Here is a 24,710-nt window from a genome sequence, read left to right on the forward strand (position 1 = left end):
TGAGATCAGCAATGCCTAGTTACAGTATCCCTGCCTGTCTGTTACCTCCTGGCTGACCAAAGGAAAATGGCTCCTGCTGTGGGACCTCAAGCTGACAGGCCCCTCAGCTCATTTCCCAATGGCAAGAGGTTACCTTGTATGTCCCTCTTGGACCTGCAGCCCTTAGTCAAATGACCCCTTTTACCACAGCGTCTGCAAACTCCGGCAAGACTGGACATTCCACTGCAGCCGGAAACTGTTCATGTCTACAAACGAATGTACTGTATTCCTCGGAGTTAACACACCTGCCATTTTGAACTCTGAGGCTTTTCACATTACAATTTCACTGCAATTAAAGCACCAGGCATTTTGATATCTGAGACCTCTAGCTACGGTTTGTCCTATGGTATTGGCATGATGTTCCTGAGAGCCAATAGCAGTGGTGTCTCTTAGACATTCATGTTTTGGTGCTGCTCGTGCCTTTAATGGCCTGATTACTCTCATGCACTCAGTATTTGCGTTCTCAAATGCCAAGGCCTCTATTACCACCTGTCCAGCATCGGGGTTTGATACGGCTTTGTCTACAGCTGAAACCAGTCTCTGTAAGAAGTCTGTGAGGGCTTCTCCAGGAGCCTGTATTAGCTTAGGAAATGGACCTTTCCTCAGGCTCCTCAAACGTATCCCGAGCCCTTAAAGCTGCAACGTGACATTGTTCTATTATGACATCATCAGGTCCAGTTTGTTGTTGTCGGTCAGCAGAGCATCCTTCACCAGGCAGCTGGCCTTTAATGTTTATCCTCCTTGCTGTGTTTCAGTGTTCTGTTCTCGTGACTTTGTCCCTCCACCACGACAACCAGTGTGACTGCTGACCAGCTTCTAGCACAGCTGACACCAATCTCTTCCGGTCTTGGGGAATAGTTCTATTTTGCGTAGCCCAGTTACTTAATATTTGTTTAACAAGTGGGGTATGCACACATCAGATTCTTTAAAATGCTGTAAATCTAGCCAGGTGTGGTGGCGCACGCCTTTAGTCCCAGTGCTCAGGGAGGCAGAGGCAGGCAGCTCTCTGTGAGTTTGAGGCCAGCCTGGTCTACAAAGGGAGTCCAGGATAGCCAAGGCTACACAGAGAAACTGTCTTGAAAACCAAAACCAAAAACAAAAACAAAAACCCCAAAACCAAAAATGCTTTAACTCTAACATTTCTATCGGGCGCCATGCTTTATCATCGTATGCATGACCAACAGCTGCACAATTACTGGAGAAACTGGTGGTGACTTTGTAACCCCAGGCAACTCCTCTGGTGGCAGCACTTGGCTCAAGGTTAACCCTTTTGTCCTGTCCAGCCTCCTGCTCTTCCCAGGCCCTTGCGGGGGATGGGGGTGGGTGGGGGGTAGGTGGGTCCAGGCACCTGGCAGGGAAAGGGCGTGGAGCAGGGCTGGGCAGCAGGAGAGGGGACTCTGGCTCTCACTCACCAGGAGCACACACTTTTCGCTCCCTTTTCCAGCCTCACTATTGACTTCTCAAGTGCTTCCCTCTCTACCAAACAAACAGAAAATGTCAGTTGCACAGCCGACTCTGCAATCTTTTCAGAAATGGTAGAATTGAGGGGCGCCTCTGGCTTCCTTAATTCACCCACTTTCTGTTCCTCAGACCCCTCCATATCCACTTGCAACTTTTCAACTTGTTCAGTCATTCTCCCAACCTCTTAAAAAAATGGAACGCAGGAAAATAATGACGCAGAGCCAGAAAATCCCCTCTGGGAGCAAAGGAGGAGAGAACCCAGGGCCAACAGCCACCATTTTGCTGACCTCCTCAAACAGTATTTTCATCCCTTCACATCCTGCCACCTTCTCTGCAGCATTAGAAACCAAGTTTCCCATATGCCTAACCGCATCTGGGGGCCACTTGTAGGCATCAGTTTTGTTTTGTTTTTTTCTAGACAGGGTTTCTTGGTGTAACCTTGTCTGTCCTGGACTCACTTTGTAGACCAGGCTGGCCTCGAACTCACAGTGATCCACCTGTCTCTGCCTCCCGAGTGCTGGGATTAAAGGCGTGCACCACTATGCCCAATGCTTTTTTGTTTTAAACCCAATATTTATTTATTTATTTATTTATTTATGTATTTATTTATTTACATATACAAAGTTATGCCTGCATGCCAGAAGAGGGCACCAGATCTCACTATAGACAGTTGTGAGCCACCATGTGGTTACTGGGAATTGAACTCAGGACCTTTGGGAGAGCAGACAGTGCTCTTAACCTCTAAGCCATCCCTCCAGGCCATAGGCATCAGCTTTTAAACTATTTTATTTTGGTTTCTAAACACCTCTACCTCCTTTTCAACCACACTCTCATCCCCAACCCTAAGTAGGAGAGAAAGAAGAAGAGACAGGGGACGTTGACGTCTTTAGACTTAGTTCTGCCTGGTTGGGGCTGCCAGGTTCTTGGGGGCAATACCAATCTCAGTTGTCAGGCCATCCAGCAGTTCAGCAACAGCAAATGGCAAACACAGCAGGATGAACAAGCAGCCTTCTTCCTCCTTGAAGTACCGCTCTCTCTCTCTCTCCTCAAAGCCTCTCTCTGGGCTCTGATATTTATACTCCCCTAGAGTCCTCAGAATTCCACTAACTCCAGCTGGTGAAGACCACATCCCACACGAGGCATGGACAAACTAAAGCAGCCCAGCATCCCACACTTGGGGTTAAAACAAAAGCATATTTACATACCATAACTGAGTGTTTAAAGAAACCAAGACTTCCACTGGAGCACTGCCTCCTCAGACCAGAGAGGACCCCCGAGGTTGACGTCCATGGCGCTCAGCTGCCTGGTCTTCCTTTGCTGTGTTGCATTGTGTCCTTTAGAGACACAAGTGGCTGCTGAACTGTCCGGCTTCCGGCTTCATGGCTCCCTGTTTCTGTCTTGCATTCTTCTCTGTTCATCGTTTGGCATTCACGAGGAAAGTTGGTCTCTCGAAGATAAATACTGAGGAAATGCCAGCCGTCAGTGGGTCCACCGGGGCTGGGTTCTCACGTGAGCAGCTGAATGGGGGGAGGAGGTCAGTAAGACCTCAGAGCTGAGGGACGGACTTCACACACCTTCTGCTGCCAAGACGAATCCATTAAGACAAATTCTTCTGCCAGAGCCAATTCTTGAATGATTTGGGGAGGGGGTCAGAAACCAGATCTGAGGATCAAATGCATGCCTCGCAGGGATGGTAGCTGCCAGCCGGAAGACCCCTTCCTCCTGAGGTGTGCTGGCTCCGCCTGACACTCCTGTGAGCTCACAGATGACCACCTTGCTCCTCATCCTGGCAGCCCGTGATGCCGGGTGCTCTCTTTCTCTGGATATGCAGCTTTCGGGATATCTAAAGCAAAATCTCAGCTTCAAGCTTCACACTGACGGTTTTCCTGCATAGCCTTACCTTCCCACAGCAGCACCCACATCTGGGTGTGCCTCTTGAACCAGGAAGGAGAGGGCAGCTGAATGGGACAGGGCATTCCCAGCTGAAGGAGCAAAGTGTGGGGGTGAGGGTAGCTCGTTGGCCTCAGGTGGAAAGCAAGGAGCACAAAATGGGGAGTAGAGATGGAGCGGTCCCAGGCCTTGGAAGGGTGGACCGTGCAATGTAACACAGTGCAGGGGATTGCCAAGGTCCTCTGTTCAGCCCCTTTCCTAGGAGCCCAAGACCTGCCAAAGGCACCTGCCTAAATCCAACTCAAGTGTGGGGATTAACTGAGGCTCACAGATACAATTCTGTCCGTTATGGCCAGGCTGTCATGGTGAACTCAGGAGGCAGGGGAAGGCAGAGCTCTGTGAGGTCAAGGCCAGCCTGGTGAGTTCCAGGACAACCACAGCTTTACAGAAAAGTGCTGTGTTGAAAAACCAAAACAAAGCCAGGTGTGGTGGCACACACCTTTAAACCCAGCACTTGGGAGGCAGAGGCAAGCGGGTCGCTGTGAGTTCAAAGCCAGGACAGCCAAGGCCACACAGAGAAACCCTGTCTTGAAAAGACAAAACAAAAAACCAAAAAAGAATAAGAAGGAAAGAAAGAAAAAGAAAAGTGTCCATCCTCTGGCACATTCCTCCCAATTCTTCCAAGAAAGCTTTCTCTTTTCTGTTCTGTGGTCAAAGACAAGAGTGAGACAGAGGCCAGAGAAGAAGAAGGTTAAGCAAGGTCATTTAGTCAGGGCCTAGATGGAAGATGGAGACAAAGAACAGTTGGGGCAGGGGGTGAAAATTATTTTTACTTTACATGTGTGAATATTAATGCCTGCATCTAAATATATGCATGATGTACATGTAGTGCCTGTGTAGACCAGAAGAGGGCGTTGGATCCCCTAGAACTGGAGTCACAGGTGGTTGTGAGCTACTGAACCTAGGTCCTCTACAAGAGCAGCAAGCACTCTCAGTCCCTGAGCCATCTCTCCAGCTGCACTCTTGTGAAGTGGAGGGGACACCCTAGAGAAGAAACTGAGACGTTTCTGATCATCCGATGCAATGGGGCTGACATTGCCCCCATTGGTTTCTCATGGTCAAGGCCAGAACGAGAGCTAGGACTGAGGCCAGGCCCTTCACAGCTATAGCCTCAGTGCTCGGTGGCTGACGAAGGAGAATCATCCTGGGTTCAAGGACAGCCTGGGCTCCTGAGTGAGGTGCTGTCTTTTTGTCATTGTTGTATATTCTTATTTTATGTACATTCCTGTTTGACTGCATGTGAAGGTGTCAGATCCTCTGGAACAGGAGTTACAGGCAGTTGTGAGCTGCCATGTGGGTGCTGGGAATTGAACCCGGGTCCTCTGGAAGAGCAGTCAATGCTCTTAACTGCTTAGCCATCTCTCCAGTCCCATGAGGTGCTATTTTGAAGGAAGGAAGGAAGGAAGGAAGGAAGGAAGGAGAGAGAAGAGAAGAGAAGAGAAGAGAAGAGAAGAGAAAAATGCAGCTGAGAGAGCAATCAACCCTGGCTAAAGGAGAGTCAGGGTGTCCCTTTTCTCTGCAGTTTTGAGGCCAGACATTGCGCGAGGTGATAAGAACTCAGCCATGAGTGAGAAGGAACTAGGATTTTAGCAGCTCCGGCTAGCATCTCTGTCTCACACCCTTCCTCGCCTGTGTATCATTAAACTCACAGTGATTTAACACTGTAGCCAGTTCCACCTTCTCCATCACTTGCTGTGCTCCGGATCCCCAGCATGGCTCACATCACCACTTTCTCCATCACTTGCTGTGCTCTGGATCCCCAGCATGGCTCACATCACCACCTTCTCCATCACTTGCTGGGCTCCGGATCCCCAGCATGGCTCACATCACCACCTTCTCCATCACTTGCTGTGCTCTGGATCCCCAGCATGGCTCACATCACCACCTTCTCCATCACTTGCTGGGCTCCGGATCCCCAGCATGGCTCACATCACCACCTTCTCCATCACTTGCTCTGCTCCGGATCCCCAGCATGGCTCACATCACCACCATTCAGCTCACACTACTCTCTCAAACTAGCACCATCAACACTAGGCTTTGATGACAGTAATAAACAAGAGACAAGGTCTTTGCTCTTTTTTTTTTTTTCTTCATTTTAATTAAAAAAATTTTCACCCCACCTAGTTTGTTGTGTATGAAAGTCTCTATGCTGGCGTTTGAGCTGTGGTTTGCATTTCCAGGTTGGGGTGCATAGTGGGATGCTTGGAAATCGGTGGGGGCTGTGGGGATAGCGCAGTGAAGGTCCCACTGCCTATCTATTGCTGTGCTATTGCTGTAGAGACTGGATGACCAAGACAACGTGTAAAAGTATTTTTTATTCACATTATGTAATTGTCATCTTGGAGGCTTATCACTTGCTTATCACCTCCGTCTGCTAGCCTAGGCCTAGTCCTAGAAGCTTCTAGATTCCATACAATCTAATGTAGGCCTAGAATGCTTCCAGCCTTTGAGACTTACTGCTGAATAAGCTCACCCTTTCTAGCTCTTTCTGAGCTCTGGTTGGCTGGTTCAACTCAGCTGTTCTGGCTCAAACTCCTGTCCAAGCTGACTGATTCAAACTGGCTTCTCTCAGCTTCTGACTGAATTGCTTTGCTTGGCCTCAGACTAGCTCCAACAATCTGCTCTAATCTTCTATCTCCCTCCTCATTCTCCGGCTCGTTCCGTCTTCACCTGTGTCTAGCTTGTTCTCTCTTCAACCTGTCTCTGTAAAACTCCCTCCCCTCCCCTGCACTGTTCTCTCAAGTAGCTTCCTTTTCCTCTCTCTTCTCATGAGAGTTGGGCATATCCTGTTCTGTCAAGACTTTCTCTAATTCATCACCTTGTCTGCCCCTCAATTAGTTGTCACTTTCAAACATCAGTGCTTCCTTCTACAAACTAACTTTACCTTAACTGTTTGGGGTTAAGATGTGTACTAAGGATGTGTCTGTATTCCAGCCAGAGGGATTAAAGGTGTATCATTCCAGCCAGATCACACAAAGCTAGAAGGTCTTTGGCTGTGATCCCCTTTCCGAGCGGCCATGTTGCTGGATTAAAATTCCTCTACAACAACTTATAGAAAAGTTTATTGGGGTTTACAGTTTCAGAGAGTGAGTCCATGACTACCATGGCTGTGGGCACAGCAGCAGGCAGGCAGGCAGGCATGAGCTGGGACAGTGGTTGAGAGCACACATCTTGATGTGTTAAAGGAGGCAGAGAGAGACACTAGGAATGACAGGAGTCTTTTGAAACCTCCAAGTCTGCCCCCAATGACACATCTTCACCTCCGAATCCATCCCAAACAGTTTCACCAGATGGGGACTAAGCATTCAAACACAGAAGCCTAAAGTGGCCATGTTCACTCACACCACCATGTGCTCAAGCACAATAGCCTGAGTGTTGTTGGCGCCGCACCGTCTAGCAGAAATAAGACACCAACAACCAGACTTCTTCTTGAGATCTTTACTCAGGATTTAGCTCAGTGGGAATGGCCCCGAAGAAGGGAAGGGCCAAGCTTAAGTACAACTCAAGGGCCAATCAGCTCATGCCAGGTGCCACCTCCTCATAGGTCCACGTCAGAGCAGGACTGCTTGTCATCAGATCACCAGTTACCCTTGCACAGCCTTTTGCCATATAAGGACTTGTTTATCTTAGCGCTCACCGTCGGGATGGCAGAAGCCTGCGCCTTGTTAAGGCGTGGCATCTCACAGCTCTCCACAGAGTGTGACTCTCAGAGCCTATATAAAAAGCTCGGTTAGGGATCAGTGTTGTCTGTCTGTCTGTCTTTTTTTTTTTTTAAGACTTATTTATTTATTATATATACAGTGTTCTGCCTGCATGTACACCTGCAGGCCAGAAGAAGGCACCAGATCTCATTACAGATGGTTATGAGCCACCATGTGGTTGCTGGGAATTGAACTCAGGACCTTTGGAAGAACAGCCAGTGCTCTTAACCTCTGAACCATCTCTCCAGCCCCTGTCTGTCTGTTTTTAATAGCATTTGTTGTTGTTCTTTCCCAGGACCTGGGTTCGATTCCCATCCCTCACAAGGTGGATCTGATACCCTCTTCTTGTTTCCAAGGGCACAAGGCACACATCATAGTGCACATACATTGATGCAGGCAAAAATCCTTATAAAATAAAGTAAATAAACCTAAAACAATTTTTAAAAAATCTAGACATTGTTCATGCTTGTATTCCCAGTGCTGGGGAGGCAGACAGGTGGGCACCTGGGGCCTGCTGGCCAGACAGCACAGCCAGATCTGAGTCTCAGGTCCCAGTGAGAGACCCTGCCTCAAAAACCAAGGTGGATGGATCCTGATGAATGACATCTATGTTGACCTTTGGCCTCCACATGCACATACACACACAGGAAAACACACATAACACACTCATATACTCACACACATGTATACACACCTACACACACTCATACATTCATATACACTGTCACACACCTACCCACACACCTATACATTCTCATATATACCTACACACACTCACACACACACACACACCTATACATACACACACTTACATACCTATGCCACACACAAATATGCATGGATACACACACACTCACACACACACACACACACACACACACACATCAATGGAAGCCAGTTCCTCACTGTTTGCTCAGCGTTGGTCTGCACACTTGCCAGACTCAGCATTTTCTGCCCGTCGTCCACGTTGTCTTTTGTCCCTGACACCATGATTACTGCCACCATCATTCTCAATGACCTGAGAGAAGAGCACCGTTATGTGGAAGGTAAAGCCAGGGAACAAATTAGTGCCAAATTTCTCTCTGAAGAAAAGGCCTGCAGGTTTAGATTTGAGGAATTTCCTAGGATCCAAGGCAAAGTGAGGGAGGTGATCACTGTGTTATTATTTAAACAATGTAGTAATAGTAGTAGTAGTAATAATAATAATAATAATAATAATAATAATAATAATAATAATAATAATAATAAACCAAATAAGACATCTGAGTTAGGCATTGCAGTTCATGTCTGGAATCCCAATGCTTGGGATGCAGAGACAAGAAGATTATAAACTCTAGGGCATCCTCAGCAACACAGTGAGTCTAAGGCCAGCCTGGGCTACACAAGACCCTGTTGTAAAAACTAAAACCAAACCAACCAACCAACGAACCAAATAAACAAACAAACAAACAAAAAAAACACCACTACCCAATGAGAGGATCACATTTGTGTTAAAAACCCGTCCAGCAAGCCAGGAGATGGTGGCACACACCTTTAACGCCAGCACCTAGGAGGCAGACGTAGGTGGATCGCTGTGAGTTCAAGGCCAGCCTGGTCTACAAAGCAAGTCTAGGACAGCCAAGGCTACAAAGAGAAACCCTGTCTTGAAAAACCAAAAACCAAAATACCCTTCCACTAGCTCCCATTGCTAGTGGGGGTGTCTTACCTGAGCCTGTTAGCCCCCCCAAGACCACATCCTCCCCAGCCCACTCGTGACTCTTCAACACACGTACGCACACTCTTTGCTCCAGGTTTGTACAACCTGTGTGAACCGTCCTTTGGGCTCCCCGAGGGCAGAGACCATGTCCAAAGCACCTCTGTGTCCTATGGGTTGCCCCATTAGACTAAGCACACACCCGTACTTTCATTACCAGCTCCTCCTTCCTGCCTTCCGTCAACGGCCCTTACCAGCTCCTCTCAGTGCACACCAAAGGACCTGACCCTCACAGCACCCTTCAGCATACACTGAACATGGAGCTGACTGGGACACATGTAGTTATCAGGCTGGGCCTGAGTGTGTGTGTGTGTGTGTGTCCAGGTCCCTGGTGGTTTCTCAGTTGAGGTTTAGTCATTGTAGAACCCTAGCAGGTCCCAACCCTGTCTTTGCTTTCTTTATATATTCAAAGTGGGAGATAGAATAAATCAGTGATTTTCAATTTTTTTTTAAAGTATAGTAGGTTCTTTTCTCAAAGAAAGAAAGAAAACCTCACAGACAGTGGCAATTAGCTTAGAAAGTGTTGACAGTGGTGGCTTCTGTTCTGTTTTTGCTACAGGGTGAGTGTCTTAGGTGTCTATTGCTGTGATAAAACACCATAGCCAAAAGCAACTCAGGGAGGCAAGTGTCTATTTCACTTACATGTCCACATTACTGCTTATCATTGAATAAAGTCAGGACAGGAACTCAAGCAGGGCATGCAGAGGCCATGGACGGTGCTGCTTACTGGCTTGCTCCTCATGGTTTGCTCAGCCTGTTTTTTTTTTTTTTTTTTTAAATTATGTATACAATGTTCTGCCTGCATGTGCACCTGCCCCCCAGAAGAGGGCACCAGATCTCATCATAGATGGTTATGAGCCGCCATGTGGTTGTGGGAATTGAACTCAGGACCTCTGGAAGAGCAGGCCGTGCTCTGAACCTCTGAGCCCCAGCCTGCTTATAGAACCTAGGACAGCCAGCCCAGAGGTATCCCCATCCACAGTGGGCTGGGCCCTCCCCTCCCCTCCCCTCCCCTCCCCTCCCCTCCCCTCCCCTCCCCCATCACTCATTCATTATGAAAATGCCCTAAGACTTCCCTGCCTAGAGCTGACGCTATGAGACATTTTCTCAATTGGATTTGGCTTGTGTCAAGCTGGTGCCGTGAGTGAGACTCAGCAGAGCATCAGAAGGAACAAACCCTTCCCCCAGGTGCTGCATGTACTCTTGGCAACATGGGGAAACCACTACTCCAAGGGGTCATCTGGAATGTTCTCGAAAAGAGAGAGAGAGACTGGACAATAGAAGAGTGTTCTTGAGAACCCCAAGAAGGGCCAGCCCAATCCCAGGGGTCACTTAGATTAGGGCATCCATTCCAGACATGGGAGAGGGTCTAAGGAGAGCTTGGGGTTTATCAGAAGATCCCCTTACCCAAGGAGGGTCCAGCCCTCATCCTGAGTCCCTGGGCTGTGGGTCAAAATTGGGCTGTGGTTGCAAATAGAGAAGGCTGACCTAAAGCTTCCCGGGACAAAGGTCATCCAGGACAGCGGGCACCGTGCCCAGGGAACCTCCTCTTAGAGAACCTGGGAGCTCTAATAAGTAGCTAGGGTCTTACTGCCTCCTGCACACCTGGACGCTCTCCTAGGCCAGCCCTTGAATCCCCTACCTGGTATCCGGGGGCCTTCCCCTTAGGCACTAGGCTAGCTGTGTGGACGACAGGGGAGGAGGGCCCAGGCCTGGGCCAGCCCCCAAGGGGGCTGGATTCTGGCTATAAATGCTTCACTTACCAGGTCAACATTCCCACCTCCAGAGTCCAAGGGTCCATGTGGCATGCAGGTTGGGCCGTCCTAGGCACCACAGAGCAACAGCTGGTGGGTGGGCAGCATGGGCTTTGAGGAGCTGCTGGACAAGGTGGGTGGCTTTGGGCCCTTCCAACTGAGGAATCTGGCCCTGCTGGCCCTGCCCCGAGTGCTGCTACCTATGCATTTCCTCCTGCCCATCTTCATGGCCGCTGTGCCTGCCCACCATTGTGCCCTGCCTGATGCCCCTGCCAACCTCAGTGACCAGGACTGGTGGCTGGAGACTCATCTACCCCGGGAGACTGACGGCAGCTTTAGCTCCTGCCTCCGCTTTGCCCATCCCCAGGCTCTCCCCAATACCACTTTGGGGACAGAGGCACACAGCCCGGGGGAGCCTGAGGGTGAAGCCTCCACAGTGCCCTGCTCTCAGGGTTGGGAGTACGACCGCTCAGAATTCTCCTCCACCATTGCAACTGAGGTACTCACGCCCAGAGGGTGAGGGATGTGTGAGGGGGTTCGGCCTGCCATTACGTTGGGGGTTGTGTGGGCCGGGGATAACCCTGTGCTCTGAGAGGTTTGTTTCCTGTGTGTAGAAAGCCTATGGCTTTAAAGCCCTAGACTCAGTTCTTGATTTGTGGTGAGAGGTTCATTCCCGATAATTCAGCAGACACCATGAAGGCAGGGGAAGGCTAAGATGGCTCCAGGGGGTTAGAACAGAAAGCTCAGAATGATGCCTCTGCAGTAAGAGATGAAGAAACTACAGAGGCCTCCCTTTCTCCCCTCTTGTCACACAGGTCTGAAACTGACATGATTCATCCAGAGAGGAAGGGTGGGGGTTGAGAGAGAAGTAAAGGATTCCCGGGTGGTGGTGACGGACCTCCGTAGGAAGAAGACAAGCTTTGGAACTGGGGAGAGGCGATCCCCCTTTTCTGATGCTGCAGTTTATAGCCAGGGATGGGGCACCTTCTGGAACATCAGAGTTGCCTTGGAGCCTGGGGAGGGGGGACTGGTGCTGGCTGGAGAGGGGCTTTTACACATAGGAAGCTCTCATCGCCTGTCTTTGCAGTGGGATCTGGTGTGTCAGCAGAGAGGACTGAACAAAATTACATCCACCTTCTTCTTCGTAGGCGTGCTGGTGGGGGCTGTGGTGTACGGTTACTTGTCTGACAGGTGAAATAAGGGGCCCAGGCTGAGGGGACCCTCCCCCTCCGGCCTCAGCGTCTGTATCCGGGAAGCCCCACGGGGACCTGACCTTGCATGGCCCTTGGCAGGTTTGGCCGGCGCCGGCTCCTGCTGGTGTCCTACGTGAGCTCGCTGGTGCTGGGCCTGGCGTCTGCAGCCTCGGTCAACTACAACATGTTTGTCATCACCCGCACCCTCACTGGCTCCGCCCTGGCTGGTTTCACCATCATTGTGTTGCCGCTAGGTGAGTCAGACAGACACGGGGCAAGGCCTGGAGGGAGGCTGTTCATCGGGGTGAGACGGACCCACCTCGCTAACTGTCTCCCCGTCTCTGATGGTTCCCCGTCTAGAGCTGGAGTGGCTGGACGTGGAACACCGCACGGTGGCTGGGGTCATCAGCACCATATTTTGGACAGGAGGTGTGCTGCTGCTGGCGCTGGTCGGGTACCTGATACGGAGCTGGCGGTGGCTTCTGCTGGCTGCCACCCTGCCATGTGTTCCAGGCATCATCAGCATCTGGTGAGAACTGCAAGCAGCTGGCAGTACAGCCAACCGAGACACAATTAGTCAGAGACTAAAATTCAAACACAGGGGCCACAGAGATGGCTCAGCTGTTAACAGCATATAAGGCTCTTCTGGAGGACTCAAGTTCAATTCCCAGGACCCACATCAGGCAGAATGTAAGTCCAGCTCCCAGAGACCAGACACCTCTGGCCTCTGTGGGCACCTGCACCTGCATATACATAATGTATTCCTACTCACAGACACACACACACACAAACACAGACACAGACATAGACAAACACAGACAGACATACACACACATACACTCAACTAAAAATAATTAAAAAACAAACAAACAAACAAACAGAATAGGGAGACTGAGAGCTGGCCTGGCATTGGTTCAATTGGCATTGATTCAATTGGCTCAATATGCCCAGCATGCACAAACGCCTGGGTTTCTCCTCAGCACTGAATAAACCAGTTGTAATGGTGTATGCCTCTATTCTTAATACTTAGGAGGTTGAAGATCAGAAGTTCAAGGTCATCCTCAGCTACATAGGGAGTTTAAGGCCAGCCAGGGTCACATTACATTCTTGTATGGGGGGGGGGAAGGAAAAAAAATAGGTGTCTTGTAAGACATTTCCGTTCAGATCCCCAGCTCCCCTGTAAAAAGCATGACACGGAGCTATGCGCTTGTAATCCCTTGGGAGGCAGAGACAGGAAGATCAGGGCTTGCGGGCCAGCCAGTCTACACGGATCGGCAAGTTCCAGGTTCAGAGAGAGAGAGAGACCCCTCTCACAAAGCTAAGGTGGAGAGAGATTGAGGAAGGCATTTGATGTCACCGGAGCCTCTATGCACATGTGTACATGCATACAAACATGTACACATATACACACACAACACACACACCAACACACACACACACACATACAGAATGAGAGAGAGAGAGGGAGAGATACAGACAGAGACAGAGACAGAGGGGGGCGGGAGAGAGGGAGAGAGGGAAAAGACACTAAGAGATACAGAAACAGAGTCAGGGACCAAGAGTCAAAAAGATAGCAAGAGAAGTCAGGAAGCCAGAACGCAGTAGAAAGAAGATAGCACAAGGCACCCAAGCAGAGAGAGATGTGAAGAGACAGAGACAGACCAGAGAGAGTAGTGAGTGACAGGGACGAAAACTGAAAGGAGAATTCACAGGATCCGATGGAGGTGCAGACGGGACAGGCAGCGATGGAGGGTCAGTCAATGTCACGTGGAGGCTGGGGTTGGCTTTCAACCACAGCCAGTGTGGTGCTGGGAACTAAGGCAGGAGAACAGAGGGCCTGGCAAGGTGGGCCTGGCAACGGGGAAGCGTGCATCAGTCTGTCTGTCCTGCCTCCGTCCTGCAACCTAGACGTGTTGGCTGGTGCTGGGAGCTAAGGTTTTGAGGCTAAGACCAATTCAGCTGAGGAAGGAAGGGACTCCTTGGAGGACTGGGGGGATCTAGGCCTGAATAAAGAAATAGGAGGAGTAGCTTTCAGACTGGGCCTGAGCAGGAGGTCGTGGGCGCTGGGCAGTAGGAGTCTTGCCTTTCAGGCTAAGGGGACTGCATGAGTGAAAACCTGGAGTTGACAGCCTGGGATCTCAGGAGGCAGAGGTGGATTCTGGCTGAAGTCTTCTGGCTTCTCCCCTAGGTGGGTACCTGAGTCTGCGCGATGGCTTCTAACCCAGGGTCGCTTGGAGGAGGCAAAAATGTACTTGTTGCGCTGTGCCAAGCTCAACGGGCGGCCTGTGGGTGAGGACAGCCTGAGCCAGGAGGTAAGGTTGACAACATGTATGAGAGAGTACACAGGGGTGTGGTGGTGGTGGTGGGGAAATGCCTAAGTTTCCCTTCTCCTGGGCCTACCACACATGACCTGTGAAGTCTTTGCCCTCCTGCTGGGCTCTGGGTGGGTCCTCCATTCCAGTACTGTTGAGAAGAGAGATAGGAGCAGAGAGGCTTCTGAGACAAGCTCTGAGGTCACAACCTTGCTTTCACTCCCACCAGGCCCTGACCAAAGTGGTCACCATGGAACGGGTGGTGCAAAGACCATCATACCTAGACCTGTTCCGAACACCGCAGCTCCGTCATATCTCATGGTGCTGCATGGTGGTGTGGTACGAGGCGGCTGGGTTGGGTCTGGTGGATTGAGGGTGATAGGAGGGAGGGGCTGAGCATGAGAAGGGCCCAGAGGGTAACCAGGGAGGGTAGGAAGAGCATCCATGCTCTTGGGGGCCGGGAGAGTTATCTGGCTGCTGCAGGGCCAATGAGGACAAAGCAGAGACCTGGAGGCTCAACTGTAGGCCCCATGCCTTCCTGGGTGACCACTCTGATTCTTAGCATCTATTTTTTGTGAAATGAATGGGTGGTAAAGACATTTTGGTCACTGGAACCTACTTGGGGATTATGGGTGGCTAGTGGCAAAGTGGGATCCTAGGCTGAAGACACTGAAGAGCCAAGAGGCAGGAAAGGCAGGGCAGGAGAGGGCTCTTGAGGGGCACTGTGACTCTGTCCAGGTTTGGAGTGAACTTTTCCTACTACGGCCTGACTCTGGACGTGTCTGGGCTGGGGCTGACCGTGTACCAGACTCAGTTGATGTTTGGGGCAGTCGAGCTGCCCTCCAAAATCATTGTCTACTTCCTCGTGCGCCGTGTGGGACGCCGCCTCACAGAGGCTGGGATGCTGCTGGGTGCAGCTCTGACCTTTGGCCTCAGCCTACTGGTGTTCTCAGGTAAGCCTGGGCCTGGCTGTTGGGGTCTGCCTTCTGTGGGGACTCTGCCTCGCGTCCAGGGAGCTCCTGACGTCATCACTTCACTGCAGAAAGCCCTTTCCCTCCAGACACCAAGTCCTGGATCACTGCTCTGGTGGTGATGGGAAAAGCTTTCTCCGAAGCTGCCTTTACTACAGCCTACCTGTTCACGTCTGAGTTGTATCCTACTGTGCTCAGGTGAGTCCCGGTCCCGGTCCACTGACCTACCTTAACCTAGGCATCTAGGGCCACACCCATTCTTTTGCTACATCCAAATGTAGTGGTTGTTTGATCAAGTGTTGGAGAGCATGGGGAATTTAATCTTCTGGGCTGGGGAGCCAGTCTCAGGGTTGCCAGCCCAGGAGGGGGAGACTTGAGATACATGGCCCCCCTCATCCTTTCTTGAACAGACAGACAGGATTGGGACTCACTGCACTCATGGGCCGGCTAGGGGCCTCTTTGGCCCCTGTGGCGGCCTTGCTGGATGGAGTATGGCTCTTGCTGCCCAAACTTGCTTATGGGGGGATTGCCCTGCTGGCTGCCTGCACTGCACTCCTGCTGCCGGAGACAAAGAAGGCACAGCTGCCAGAGACCATCCAGGATGTAGAAAGAAAGAGGTATGTGTGCATGTGTGTTATCTGTGGGTTCAGGTACCCGAGCCCCAATACTTAGGATGCAAAGGGGAAAACAGAGGCACAACTACACTTGGCACCTGTACATGTGTATGGGTATTTCAGGGGGATGGCCTGGTATGTATCAAGTATGTACATAAAAGCATACATGAGTCCATACCTTTATGTATACATAAATGCCTGAGATGCCCATGTGCACATTCAGCTGTCTATACACCAAGAATACATCTAGACATGTGTCACTCACTTGTGGGAGTATGTGTGTGTGTGTGTGTTCGAGGAGCTGGAACAGCCCTGAGCCAGCCCTTGTAGGCTCCAGGACTACCCCCTACCATGTTCCTCACTGTCTTCATTGTCCTGTCCAGTATTCAGGAGGAAGATGTGCAGGTCTGAGACTGAGGAGGACTAGGGTCAGCCCTCCGCAGGAGCTGGGAACACAAGGCAGGTTCTTGTGACTGGGACATCAAATCCGTCTACCTAAGGATGGAGCTGCCAATGGTACTTTCTGCCTGTGTTTATCCGGTCTCTAGCAACAGGACAGCCTCCTGGGGCACTGGGCTACTGGGGATTCTGGGCACCCCCTCTTATGGCTGGGGGATTCTGTAAATAAAGATGCTTATGGGTTGGGGCAGCAATGAGATTTGGGGAGATGCTCAGATGGGAAGCCATTGACTTGACCCTCAGCTGTGAACCCAGCTTTGCCACTGCTCATCTCCCAAGTGGCTAATGATGCCTCCTAGCACACAGGACTTATTGCCATGCTCATATGGAGTGAGGTGATTCTAGAAACGTTGCTAAAGGCCATCTTTCTGATTCTCTCCAGTACCCACGAGGCTGGTGTGTGCTGCCTAGAGTTGCAAGGCCAGGATCTGCCCAATTCCAGCATCAGGGGACCAGTAGAGCGTCTTGTTGCCAGGGCTTCCTCTGAAGCAGCAGATTCCTGCCCCTCAAATCACTGTTTAGGCTTCATACCTAAGGAAGAGTGGAGCCAGGCGTGGTGGCGCATGCCTTCAGTCCCAGCACTGAGGCAGAGGCAGGTGGATCTCTGTGATTTCGAGGCCAGCCTGGTCTACAAAGAGAATTCCAGGACAGCCAAGACTGCACAGAGAAATCTGTCTTAAAAAAAAAAAGCAACAACAAAAGTTGTTGAAGGTATGGGAATCAACATTTTATTAGGGAAGCCAGAGAGCTGATACTCAGTGACCTTTACAAGTCCACGCGGACGCTCCAGCACTGCCTGGAGAAGGAACTGGAAGCCAGGCAGCTGCCATTCTCAGTGGGAGGGTGTGGGGAGGCCATCCAGACAGGAATGGGAAAGCAAAGAATTGGCAAAGAAAGTCTAGACTCAGGTCTACTGCAGAGCCCAAGCCCAAGCCCCCAGGATTTCACCTTCTCCTTTCCCAAAGGAGTAGAGAATTCCAGAGCTTCCAGGGCCATGGAAGAGATGGCGCGAAGCCTGAGCTAGGGTGATCACTCCCGAGGATGGCTCATTTGGATCTTATGTCCACTGGGTCATAGATGTAGCAGCCCACATTGCCAATGTTCACACCTAGAGGAGAAAGCCCTGTCACCCAGGCCTTTGGTGGAGAGGACTGAAGGGAGAGGGTAGGGGCCTGGGATATTTGACCACAAGGGAAATTATCCACACATTTATGCACTTTAAGCCCAGCGTCTGGGGTCAGGCTGCCCACCTCTGGGGCCAAACAGGTATCCATAGCAGGGGATGTGGCAGTAAGGGGTGCCGTCATGCTGGAACACAGAAAAAGAGTCTTCTCAGCCTGCCTCTCTTCCTATTTCTAGACTTCTTCCTTCTAGCCTGACCTCCATTCCTCCCCGCTCACCTCCGCGTGACTTCCAGCAGCCAGGGTCTTCCTGCAGCGCTGGCACCTCAGACAGGGTCGGTGCCAATTTCTGCCCAAAGACATCACCGTCTCAGCTGTTGGTGGAGAGCAGTGGCAGTCCTCCCATCCTAGGGGCAGGGTGGGGCGGGGACAGCTGCCTGCCTTCAACCACCTCCCTTCCCTCTGCTGCCTGGGAGCGTTCCTCTCCAAGCTTCCCATGGTCACTTACCAAAATAGACAGGATCCCCACATCCAGGGCACAGTGAGGTCTCCCCAGTGAACGTCTTGGTGTAGGGAGGTCCTTTAATGGGAAAGGGCCCCAGATAGGGCTGTGGTAGGGGCCAGGCCCTAAGCAGGGTCCTCTAGCCCCTGTCTGTATATGGCTGCCCTCTCCCCACCCCAGGCAGCCGTGAGCTCAGGACAGTCCCTTCTGTCTCATTCCACCCACTCATCATCTTCATTAGGGACCACTGGCTTCCTTGGCATCCTCCCAGGACCTCAGGAGCCCACCAGTTCAACAGCGGTGCTGATAGTAACCCAATCATCAGGAAACCTGAGCTGATAGAGGAGCTGGCCAGGGCACCGGTGTCAGGTGTTGGGGAGCGTGGTGTCACTGCCCACTACAGGAGGATGCGAAGGAGCAGGGACTGCAGAAGAATCTAAAGTGCTGGCCCCACCCTAAAGAGCCCTCACTTTAGGGCTTTCCTTCTATGGCCCTGGCTGGGGGGAAGGGGCCCAAATTCCAGGCCAGCCTTGCTTCTGATTAGTGATCGTCTGTCTTCTCGATATCACTTGCAAAATGAGGGTAATCGTACTATCTGTCCAATTTATCTTCTAAACTTAACTCCCATCACAGCAGCAAAGCGGGGCCACTAAGAGGGCGGCCAAGAACAGTCACAGTGTCTGCTGCAGCCCGAGGAAGGAAGGGTCAAGAGCAGAACAGCAGAAGCCCACCTTTACTTACTTTTCTTAGCCTGGGGGAGGCCAGTCCTTGGCCTGGGGGGGCTAAAGTTGCTGGGGCTGAAGGAAATTCTCCTGACAGTGGGAGGAGTTGGGAGGTTGTAGAGATAGCAGCCCACACCACCAATGTTGACCCCTGCAGAGAGAAGACCCAGTAACAGAGGTCAGGCTTTTTAGTTCCTAGCGACAGGGAGTGTTGTGTGGCCCCTGGCCCCTTCTAGGCTGGAACTTACCTCTAGGTCCAAAGAGAGCCCCATAGCAAGGCTTGTGGCAGTATGGCCTCCCGTTGTGCTGGGCACAAGCACAGGCAGAGGGAAGGATCACTCAGGGCCAAGGGGGCACGCCTGTACAGGCCTTCTCAATACAGGCTGTCAGATGCACATGTGCACTGCAACTAATCTGATGGGTCTGGCAGGGGTGGGTGATAGGCAGGCTTGTCAGAATTGCCACTGTGGTCTAGGGGTTGAGGGTATGGGTGGGAGACAGAGCAGCTGCTTACCCCTCCCTCAAAGCCACGGGTCAACAGCATCACTAAGGCTGCCAAATTCTGCCTGCTGAGGCCTATCAGGTGGGTAGCCCTAAGGTTGTCAGCCGAGGTTGCCTTTGGCAGGTTTCCAAGCCTGAAATTGGGGTCTGTAGGTGTGGGGGTGTGATAGAGGGCTATCACACTGGTCAGGCCTCACCTCTGCATGCCCGCCAGGGGACAAGATGCTGTGGCAGCGCTCGCATTTCAGGCAGAAACGGTGCCAGTTCTTGCCTAAGGAGCTCACTTTCTCAGCTGTGGGGAACAAGGTGGATCCGGGCTGCAAGGAGTCCAGCCCACTGCCCTCCTTTTGCCCTTTCAGCCTTCTGGGGGAGAACCAGACCAGTCAGCCTCGCTCCCGAGAGACAATGAATGCTGTCTCCAGGAGGAATCGCCAGCCCACCCTGATGCCTCTTGCCTTGGGCTCTTAGAGGTGTGGCAAGCACGGGGCACACAACCACACACACAAACACACAATGATACAGCGGCCCCGGGGGCTCACACTCATCTTTACCCCTCCTCGGTCCCAGCCTCACCGAAGTAAACGGGTTGCTGGCAACGCGGACAAGTCCAGCTCATGGTTCTTCGTGGGACCGCTTATTTCAAGCAGCAACTACAGGCACAGCAGGTGTGTCCCCGCCCCTCCGCCAGCCCCGCCCACTGCTCAGCTTTGAGTTGTGGCTGCTCATTGGGCACAAAAAACTGAGGGACCTAGGCGATTTATCAGTTTACTTTAAAGACCTTCAAAAAACGAGTGGGATCCAGACTTGGAAGGGAAGGTTCAATGGCTCGTTTCTGGGTCAGTGAGAAGAAAGCAGGCTCCGGCAGGCATTCTACGTGGTTCAATTCCTCCTTTGTAAGCAGGGCTGAGAGCAACAGATTGTGAAGCCCAACTTGGCTCCATCACCCTCCCTCTGCCTCCATTTTATTTTTTGTTTGTACAAGGAATAGTAACATGGTAACAGTGTCCATGGCACAGGGCTGTAGTGGGAATTGCACAAGTTAATGTGCCTAGCACATAACTGCTATGCAAGCAGTATGAAGAGTCCCTTACATGATCATGACCAAGTCTGTAAGTCCCCCAAATGTGGTCCTGCATATAAAACTATCATACTTGTTAAGTTTGAGAGTGAAAGTTAAACACCAGCCACATATTTCTAACTTAGTCTAAGACCTTAAAATTACAACACTCGAATGCAATGGATAATTCCAACCCAATGGGTCACACAGATGGCCCTGGTTAAACTAAACGGGTCACAGAACAAAACCCAAACCTGAAAACCCTGACTGTGAGAAGGGACTAGTAGGAACTGGGGGGCAGGTACTGTTGAAAAGAGATAGGAGAAAGTGTGTAGGATGGTGGTAGCAGCCACTGCCCCCAAAGCCTAATAGAATACATTGTGGAATGCATTTTAACTTTTAAACTAGACTTTATTATAAATACTGAATTTGTTACCAGTTATGCAGTTATTCAGATGAGATTTTTTTTTAGGATTTGTGTGTGTGTGTGTGTGTGTGTGTGTGTGTGTGTGTGTGTGTGTGTGTGTGTTGCCTGTATGTCTAGTAGTACACCCTGTGCATGCAGTGCCCACTGAGACAGAAAGAGGGATGGGGTCCCTGGAACTGGGGTAGAGATGTTGATAATGTCAGCTCCTAACTGCTGAGCCACCTCTCCAGTCCCATTCAGATAGAATTAAAAAAAAAAGATATTCAACAAAATAGTGTATGTAAATTAAAAAACATAGATGTAAAATGATTTTAAAACATGTCAAAATAGCCCAAGGTTTGGATTTCTAGACCCAAGATGCTATGGTACACACACCTGTAACCATCATACAGAGGCAGACACACATTACGCTTGAAGCCAGCCAGGCCAGCCAGCCAGTGAGCTCTGGATACACTGATTGGTTCCTTTTTCTTTGTTCTTTCTTTCTTCCTTTCTTTTTTCTCCTCTTTTTCCTTATCTTGGTTTTTTAAGACAGGGTTTCTGTGTGCAGCCCTTGATATCCAGACTGGCTTTTGCAGACTAGGCTGGCCTTGAACTCAGAGCTCTGCCTGCCTCTGCTTCCTGAGTGCTGGGAGTACAGGTGTGCACCACCCCACCTGGCCATGACTGCATTTCAAAAACTAAGGTGGAGACACACTTGAGGAGACACTTGACTGCCCCCCAGCATTCACAGCCCCAAACCAAATGAGATCCCCAGATCTTGAAAGGTAGAAGCAGGATTGGGAGTTCTAAGCTATCCTCAGCTACACATGAGTCTAAAGCTAGCCTGGGCTATATGAGATCCTGTCTCAAAACAAAACAAAACTCCAGCAATCAACGCGATGGTGGGCACCCCTTTACTCCCAGCACGAAGGGCGCAAAGACAGGAGCTCTGTGACTTTGAGGCCAGCCTGGTCTACAGAGAGAGTTCCAGGACAACCAGGACTACACAGAGAAACCCTGTTTTGGAAAACCAAGACCAAATCAAACCAAAACAAACAATTACAAAAACAAAACAACAACAACAAAAAAACTCCAGCAACCAAAAGCAAGGCAAAGTAATACAGCATTATTTCAAAGAAGATTTTAAGGCTCTTGGTTCATCGTTAGTCATTCAGGGAGATGTAAATCAGGACCACAACGGGGTACTAATTTAAAGCCCACAACTAGGATGGTTGTTATTGTACTGGCAAAGATATGGCGAAACTGGGTTCCTTATACATTGTAGGTGGCAATGTAAAATGGTGAAACCATATCTGAAAACAGGAAGTTAATCAAAAATTTAAAAATAGTGTTATATCACCTCCTCATTCTACTCATAGTTACGACAAAGAGAAATGAACACACACACGCTCAGGGCGTGGGGAGGCAGCCCACAGTCAAAAGCACTGACCCAGGCAGAACACACACGCGCTCAAGGCGTGGGGAGGCAGCCCACGGGTCAAAAGCACTGACCCAGGCAGAACACACACACGCTCAAGGCGTGGGGAGGCAGCCCACGGGTCAAAAGCACTGACCCAGGCACTTGAGTTTGACTCCCAGCACCGCATGGCGGCTCAGAGACATCTGGAACTCCAGTTCCAAGGGATCCATCCATCCCTTGCCCCCTCTGGCCTTCAAGAGCAGCAGCCTATAAAGGCTGCACAGATGTATCTGCAGGCAAAACACCCACAGACATTTTAAAAGTCCTAAAAAAAAATCTGCCACCAAAACTATTTTTTTCATTTTTGGTAGTTTACAGTACATAAAAATATATCTGATAAAGTATAAAATCCAATGTAAAGCTCCACAGCTTTCATTCTGAATGGTTTCTCTAACTATATGGATGTTCACTAAGTCTTTGGGTCTGGTTTGGTTTGGGTAACTTTTAAAATAATAAAATTTTAAATATTTTTAAAAGAAATATGTTCAAACAAAAATTTACATTTGAATATCCTTACCAAAACTAGTTATAATAGATGAAAGGTAGAAGAAAATTTAAAGTTCATCAATTGATAAATGGATAACTGTAGTGGATGTAAACATGTTTTTGTTTTGATCCCAAGTGTGGGATGGAGAACAGACTTGTGAGAGATCAGGTGATGTTTATCCATGAGAAGACGAACCACCTCCTGCTTGGTTTTTGCCAGCTGAAACACATCTTAGTACAGACTCTGAGAGGAGATACATATATGAGCCCAAAACAGGAGGTGGGGCTTTTTGGGTCTTGGTATTGTTTGGCTGTTCATCGCTCCACTTTGAGACCCTCCTAGAGAGAACTGCTCCAGAGAACGCTTCAGGGCTCCGGGTTCCAGCTGTTCCAGGTTCCAGCAGCAACTTTGGTTGAACTGCTGGTCTGCTGAAATCCTGCTGACTATGCCAGGGGAATCACTCCCAGGAACTGAGTCCAAAAAGGTCTGCTTCTCCTGTTCCCATTAACCTCTTTTCTCTCCTATCTAGGGAAGGTGGCTTGGAAGGGAGGTGTAAGCATTAAAGAACCCCAATAAAGTAGGTTTGGAAAAGGTCGAAGCCCACAGACAACAACGTGTGGTATAACACCACATAGACGACATGTGCCAGTCAGAGCTTGTCAACTTGACACAAAGCTAGGGTTCCCTGGGAAGAACGGCCTCCAGCAGACTGTATTGTAGGTATGCATGCCTGTAGGACCCTTTCCTCAGTACTGGCTGGCATGGGAGGGCCTTGCCTGCCTTCTGCAGTGCCACCCCTTGGCAGGTGGCTCTGGTGGTACAAGAAAGCAGGCTCAAGGTGGATCTCTGTGAGTTCGAGGCCAGCCTGGTCTACAAAGCGAATCCAGGACAGCCAAGGGTACACAGAGAAACCCTGTCTCAAAAAACAAATAAAAAATAGAAAAAAAAAAAAAAAAAAAAAAAAAGAAAGAGTTGGTAACAAGGAAGGGAATGGAGTGAGGGAGGCTTAGCTGCCAGGTGCAAGGTTTTTTTATTTTCTTTTTGGCAGCACTTGGGGTTGAACTCAGGGAGTGGACAGTCTAGGGCAGTGCTCCTCCACTGAGTCATATTCTCAGCCGTGCAGTTCATTTCTGACTTAACTGTCAACATGTATATAGTAAGACCATATGATTAAAACATATACTATAAACATCAAGTAACTAAACTGGGTTGTGGTGGCACACACAATCTTTTTGTTTTTTCTTTTTCTATTTTCCTTGGTTTTTCAAGAGAGGGTTTCTCTGTGTAGCCCTGGCTGTCCTGGATTTACTTGTGGGCCAGGCTGGCCTTGAACTCACAGTGATCCACCTGCCTCTGCCTCCCAAGTACTGGGATTAAAGGTATGCGCCACCACGCCCAGCAATTTTTTTGTTTTTTATTTTTGCTTTTGAGACAAAGTCTCTCTGTGTAGCCCTGGCTGTCCTGGACTTGCTTATGTAGACCAGGCTGGCCTCAAACTCACAGAGATCCTCCTGCCTCTACCTCCTGAGTGTTGAGATTAAAGATGTGCCCAGCCATTGGCACAGACTTTTAATCTCAGCACTCTGGGGGCAATGGCAGGCAGATGTCTGAGTTCGAGGCTAGCCTGGTCTACAGAGCAAGTTCCAGGATAGCCAGGGCTACACAGAGGAACCTAGTCTCAGGAAAAAAAAACCCAAAACAAACAGGTAACTAATTTTTTAAAACCTGAAAATTTGCTTTGGCAGCAAACCATTCCTACTTTTTACAGCCATTCACAAGACCTACTAATTAAGCTTAATTAGCATGTGGCACAAATTATGTGTATCATTAAATGGCAATGAAAGAATGTGGGAAAGTGTGGTGCGAACTAGATAGCTTCACATGTGTGTCACTGTTACATGTTTGGCTAACTTTGCAGGGAGTTTGATTCCAACTATAAACTACTAATTTTATGTCTCTCTAGACTTGCTCACCTTTATGACCGCATGCTTGTGACTTCTAAGGCAATGCCAAGAACTCTGAGCTAGACATGTGGCAAATGTCTGTAGTCACCTCATTCTAAAAGCTCATCAGGTAGGAGGATGGCAAACTGAGGCCAGTCTGGGCTACACAGGAGGTCCTGTCCCAACAACATGCCCCTAAACAAAATAAAGCAACAACAACCAACTTAGTCCTAGATAACTTTTTAAAAATTTAATTGACTAGAGGGCCGAGAGATGTTCTT

At 49.9% G+C, this 24,710-nt stretch overlaps 3 protein-coding genes across 7 annotated transcripts in view; 1 reads left to right on the forward strand and 2 right to left on the reverse strand.

Moving 5' to 3' along the window:
* The first annotated feature begins 10,672 nt into the window (after positions 1–10,672).
* SLC22A7 (solute carrier family 22 member 7) lies at positions 10,673–16,404 on the forward strand. Of its 4 annotated transcripts, XM_084755059.1 has the most exons (11): positions 10,673–10,791; positions 11,026–11,157; positions 11,746–11,849; positions 11,951–12,105; positions 12,212–12,380; positions 14,040–14,163; positions 14,393–14,502; positions 14,902–15,116; positions 15,206–15,332; positions 15,545–15,751; positions 16,132–16,404. In XM_084755059.1, exons 1-11 carry the CDS (start codon positions 10,765–10,767, stop codon positions 16,157–16,159), a joined length of 1,398 nt encoding a protein of 465 aa, XP_084611185.1. In that variant the 5' UTR covers positions 10,673–10,764; the 3' UTR covers positions 16,160–16,404. The 4 variants fall into 4 exon arrangements, with proteins under 4 accessions (XP_084611185.1, XP_084611183.1, XP_084611184.1 ...); XM_084755057.1 differs by having other exon boundaries at positions 10,674–11,157; XM_084755058.1 differs by having other exon boundaries at positions 10,674–11,157; positions 15,224–15,332.
* A 112-nt stretch (positions 16,405–16,516) lies between these two features.
* Positions 16,517–19,715, reverse strand: CRIP3 (cysteine rich protein 3). Of its 2 annotated transcripts, XM_084755065.1 has the most exons (8): positions 19,627–19,715; positions 19,251–19,345; positions 18,801–18,858; positions 18,572–18,703; positions 17,837–17,908; positions 17,608–17,702; positions 17,458–17,515; positions 16,517–17,315 (listed from the first exon to the last, which is right to left on the reverse strand). In XM_084755065.1, exons 1-8 carry the CDS (start codon positions 19,667–19,669, stop codon positions 17,254–17,256), a joined length of 615 nt encoding a protein of 204 aa, XP_084611191.1. In that variant the 5' UTR covers positions 19,670–19,715; the 3' UTR covers positions 16,517–17,253. The 2 variants fall into 2 exon arrangements, with proteins under 2 accessions (XP_084611191.1, XP_084611192.1); XM_084755066.1 differs by lacking the exon at positions 17,458–17,515.
* Positions 19,716–24,459: 4,744 nt separating this feature from the next.
* The window catches only part of ZNF318 (zinc finger protein 318), a 39,207-nt gene continuing 38,956 nt past the window's right edge, over positions 24,460–24,710 (reverse strand). The window contains exon 12 of the mRNA XM_084755038.1: positions 24,460–24,624. The gene's annotated coding sequence lies outside the window, so the exon portion shown is untranslated. The remainder of the gene's footprint in view (positions 24,625–24,710) is intronic.

The sequence above is a fragment of the Acomys minous genome (genome assembly GCF_964271855.1).
Source record: "Acomys minous genome assembly, chromosome: 13".
In the NCBI taxonomy this organism is placed as follows: Eukaryota; Metazoa; Chordata; class Mammalia; order Rodentia; family Muridae; genus Acomys; species Acomys minous.

Excerpts from the sequence above, each read along its gene's own strand:
- SLC22A7 (XM_084755057.1), top strand. The coding sequence starts at position 10,765 with ATGGGCTTTGAGGAGCTGCTGGACAAGGTGGGTGGCTTTGGGCCCTTC. Across the intron at positions 12,106-12,211 it reads CATCATTGTGTTGCCGCTAG|AGCTGGAGTGGCTGGACGTG; the intron begins GTGAGTCAGACA and ends TTCCCCGTCTAG. Across the intron at positions 14,503-14,901 it reads TGGTGCTGCATGGTGGTGTG|GTTTGGAGTGAACTTTTCCT; the intron begins GTACGAGGCGGC and ends GACTCTGTCCAG.
- CRIP3 (XM_084755065.1), bottom strand. The coding sequence starts at position 19,669 with ATGAGCTGGACTTGTCCGCGTTGCCAGCAACCCGTTTACTTCG. Across the intron at positions 17,703-17,836 it reads TGGGGATCCTGTCTATTTTG|CTGAGACGGTGATGTCTTTG; the intron begins GTAAGTGACCAT and ends CTCCACCAACAG. Across the intron at positions 17,516-17,607 it reads CTGCTGGAAGTCACGCGGAG|CATGACGGCACCCCTTACTG; the intron begins GTGAGCGGGGAG and ends TCTGTGTTCCAG.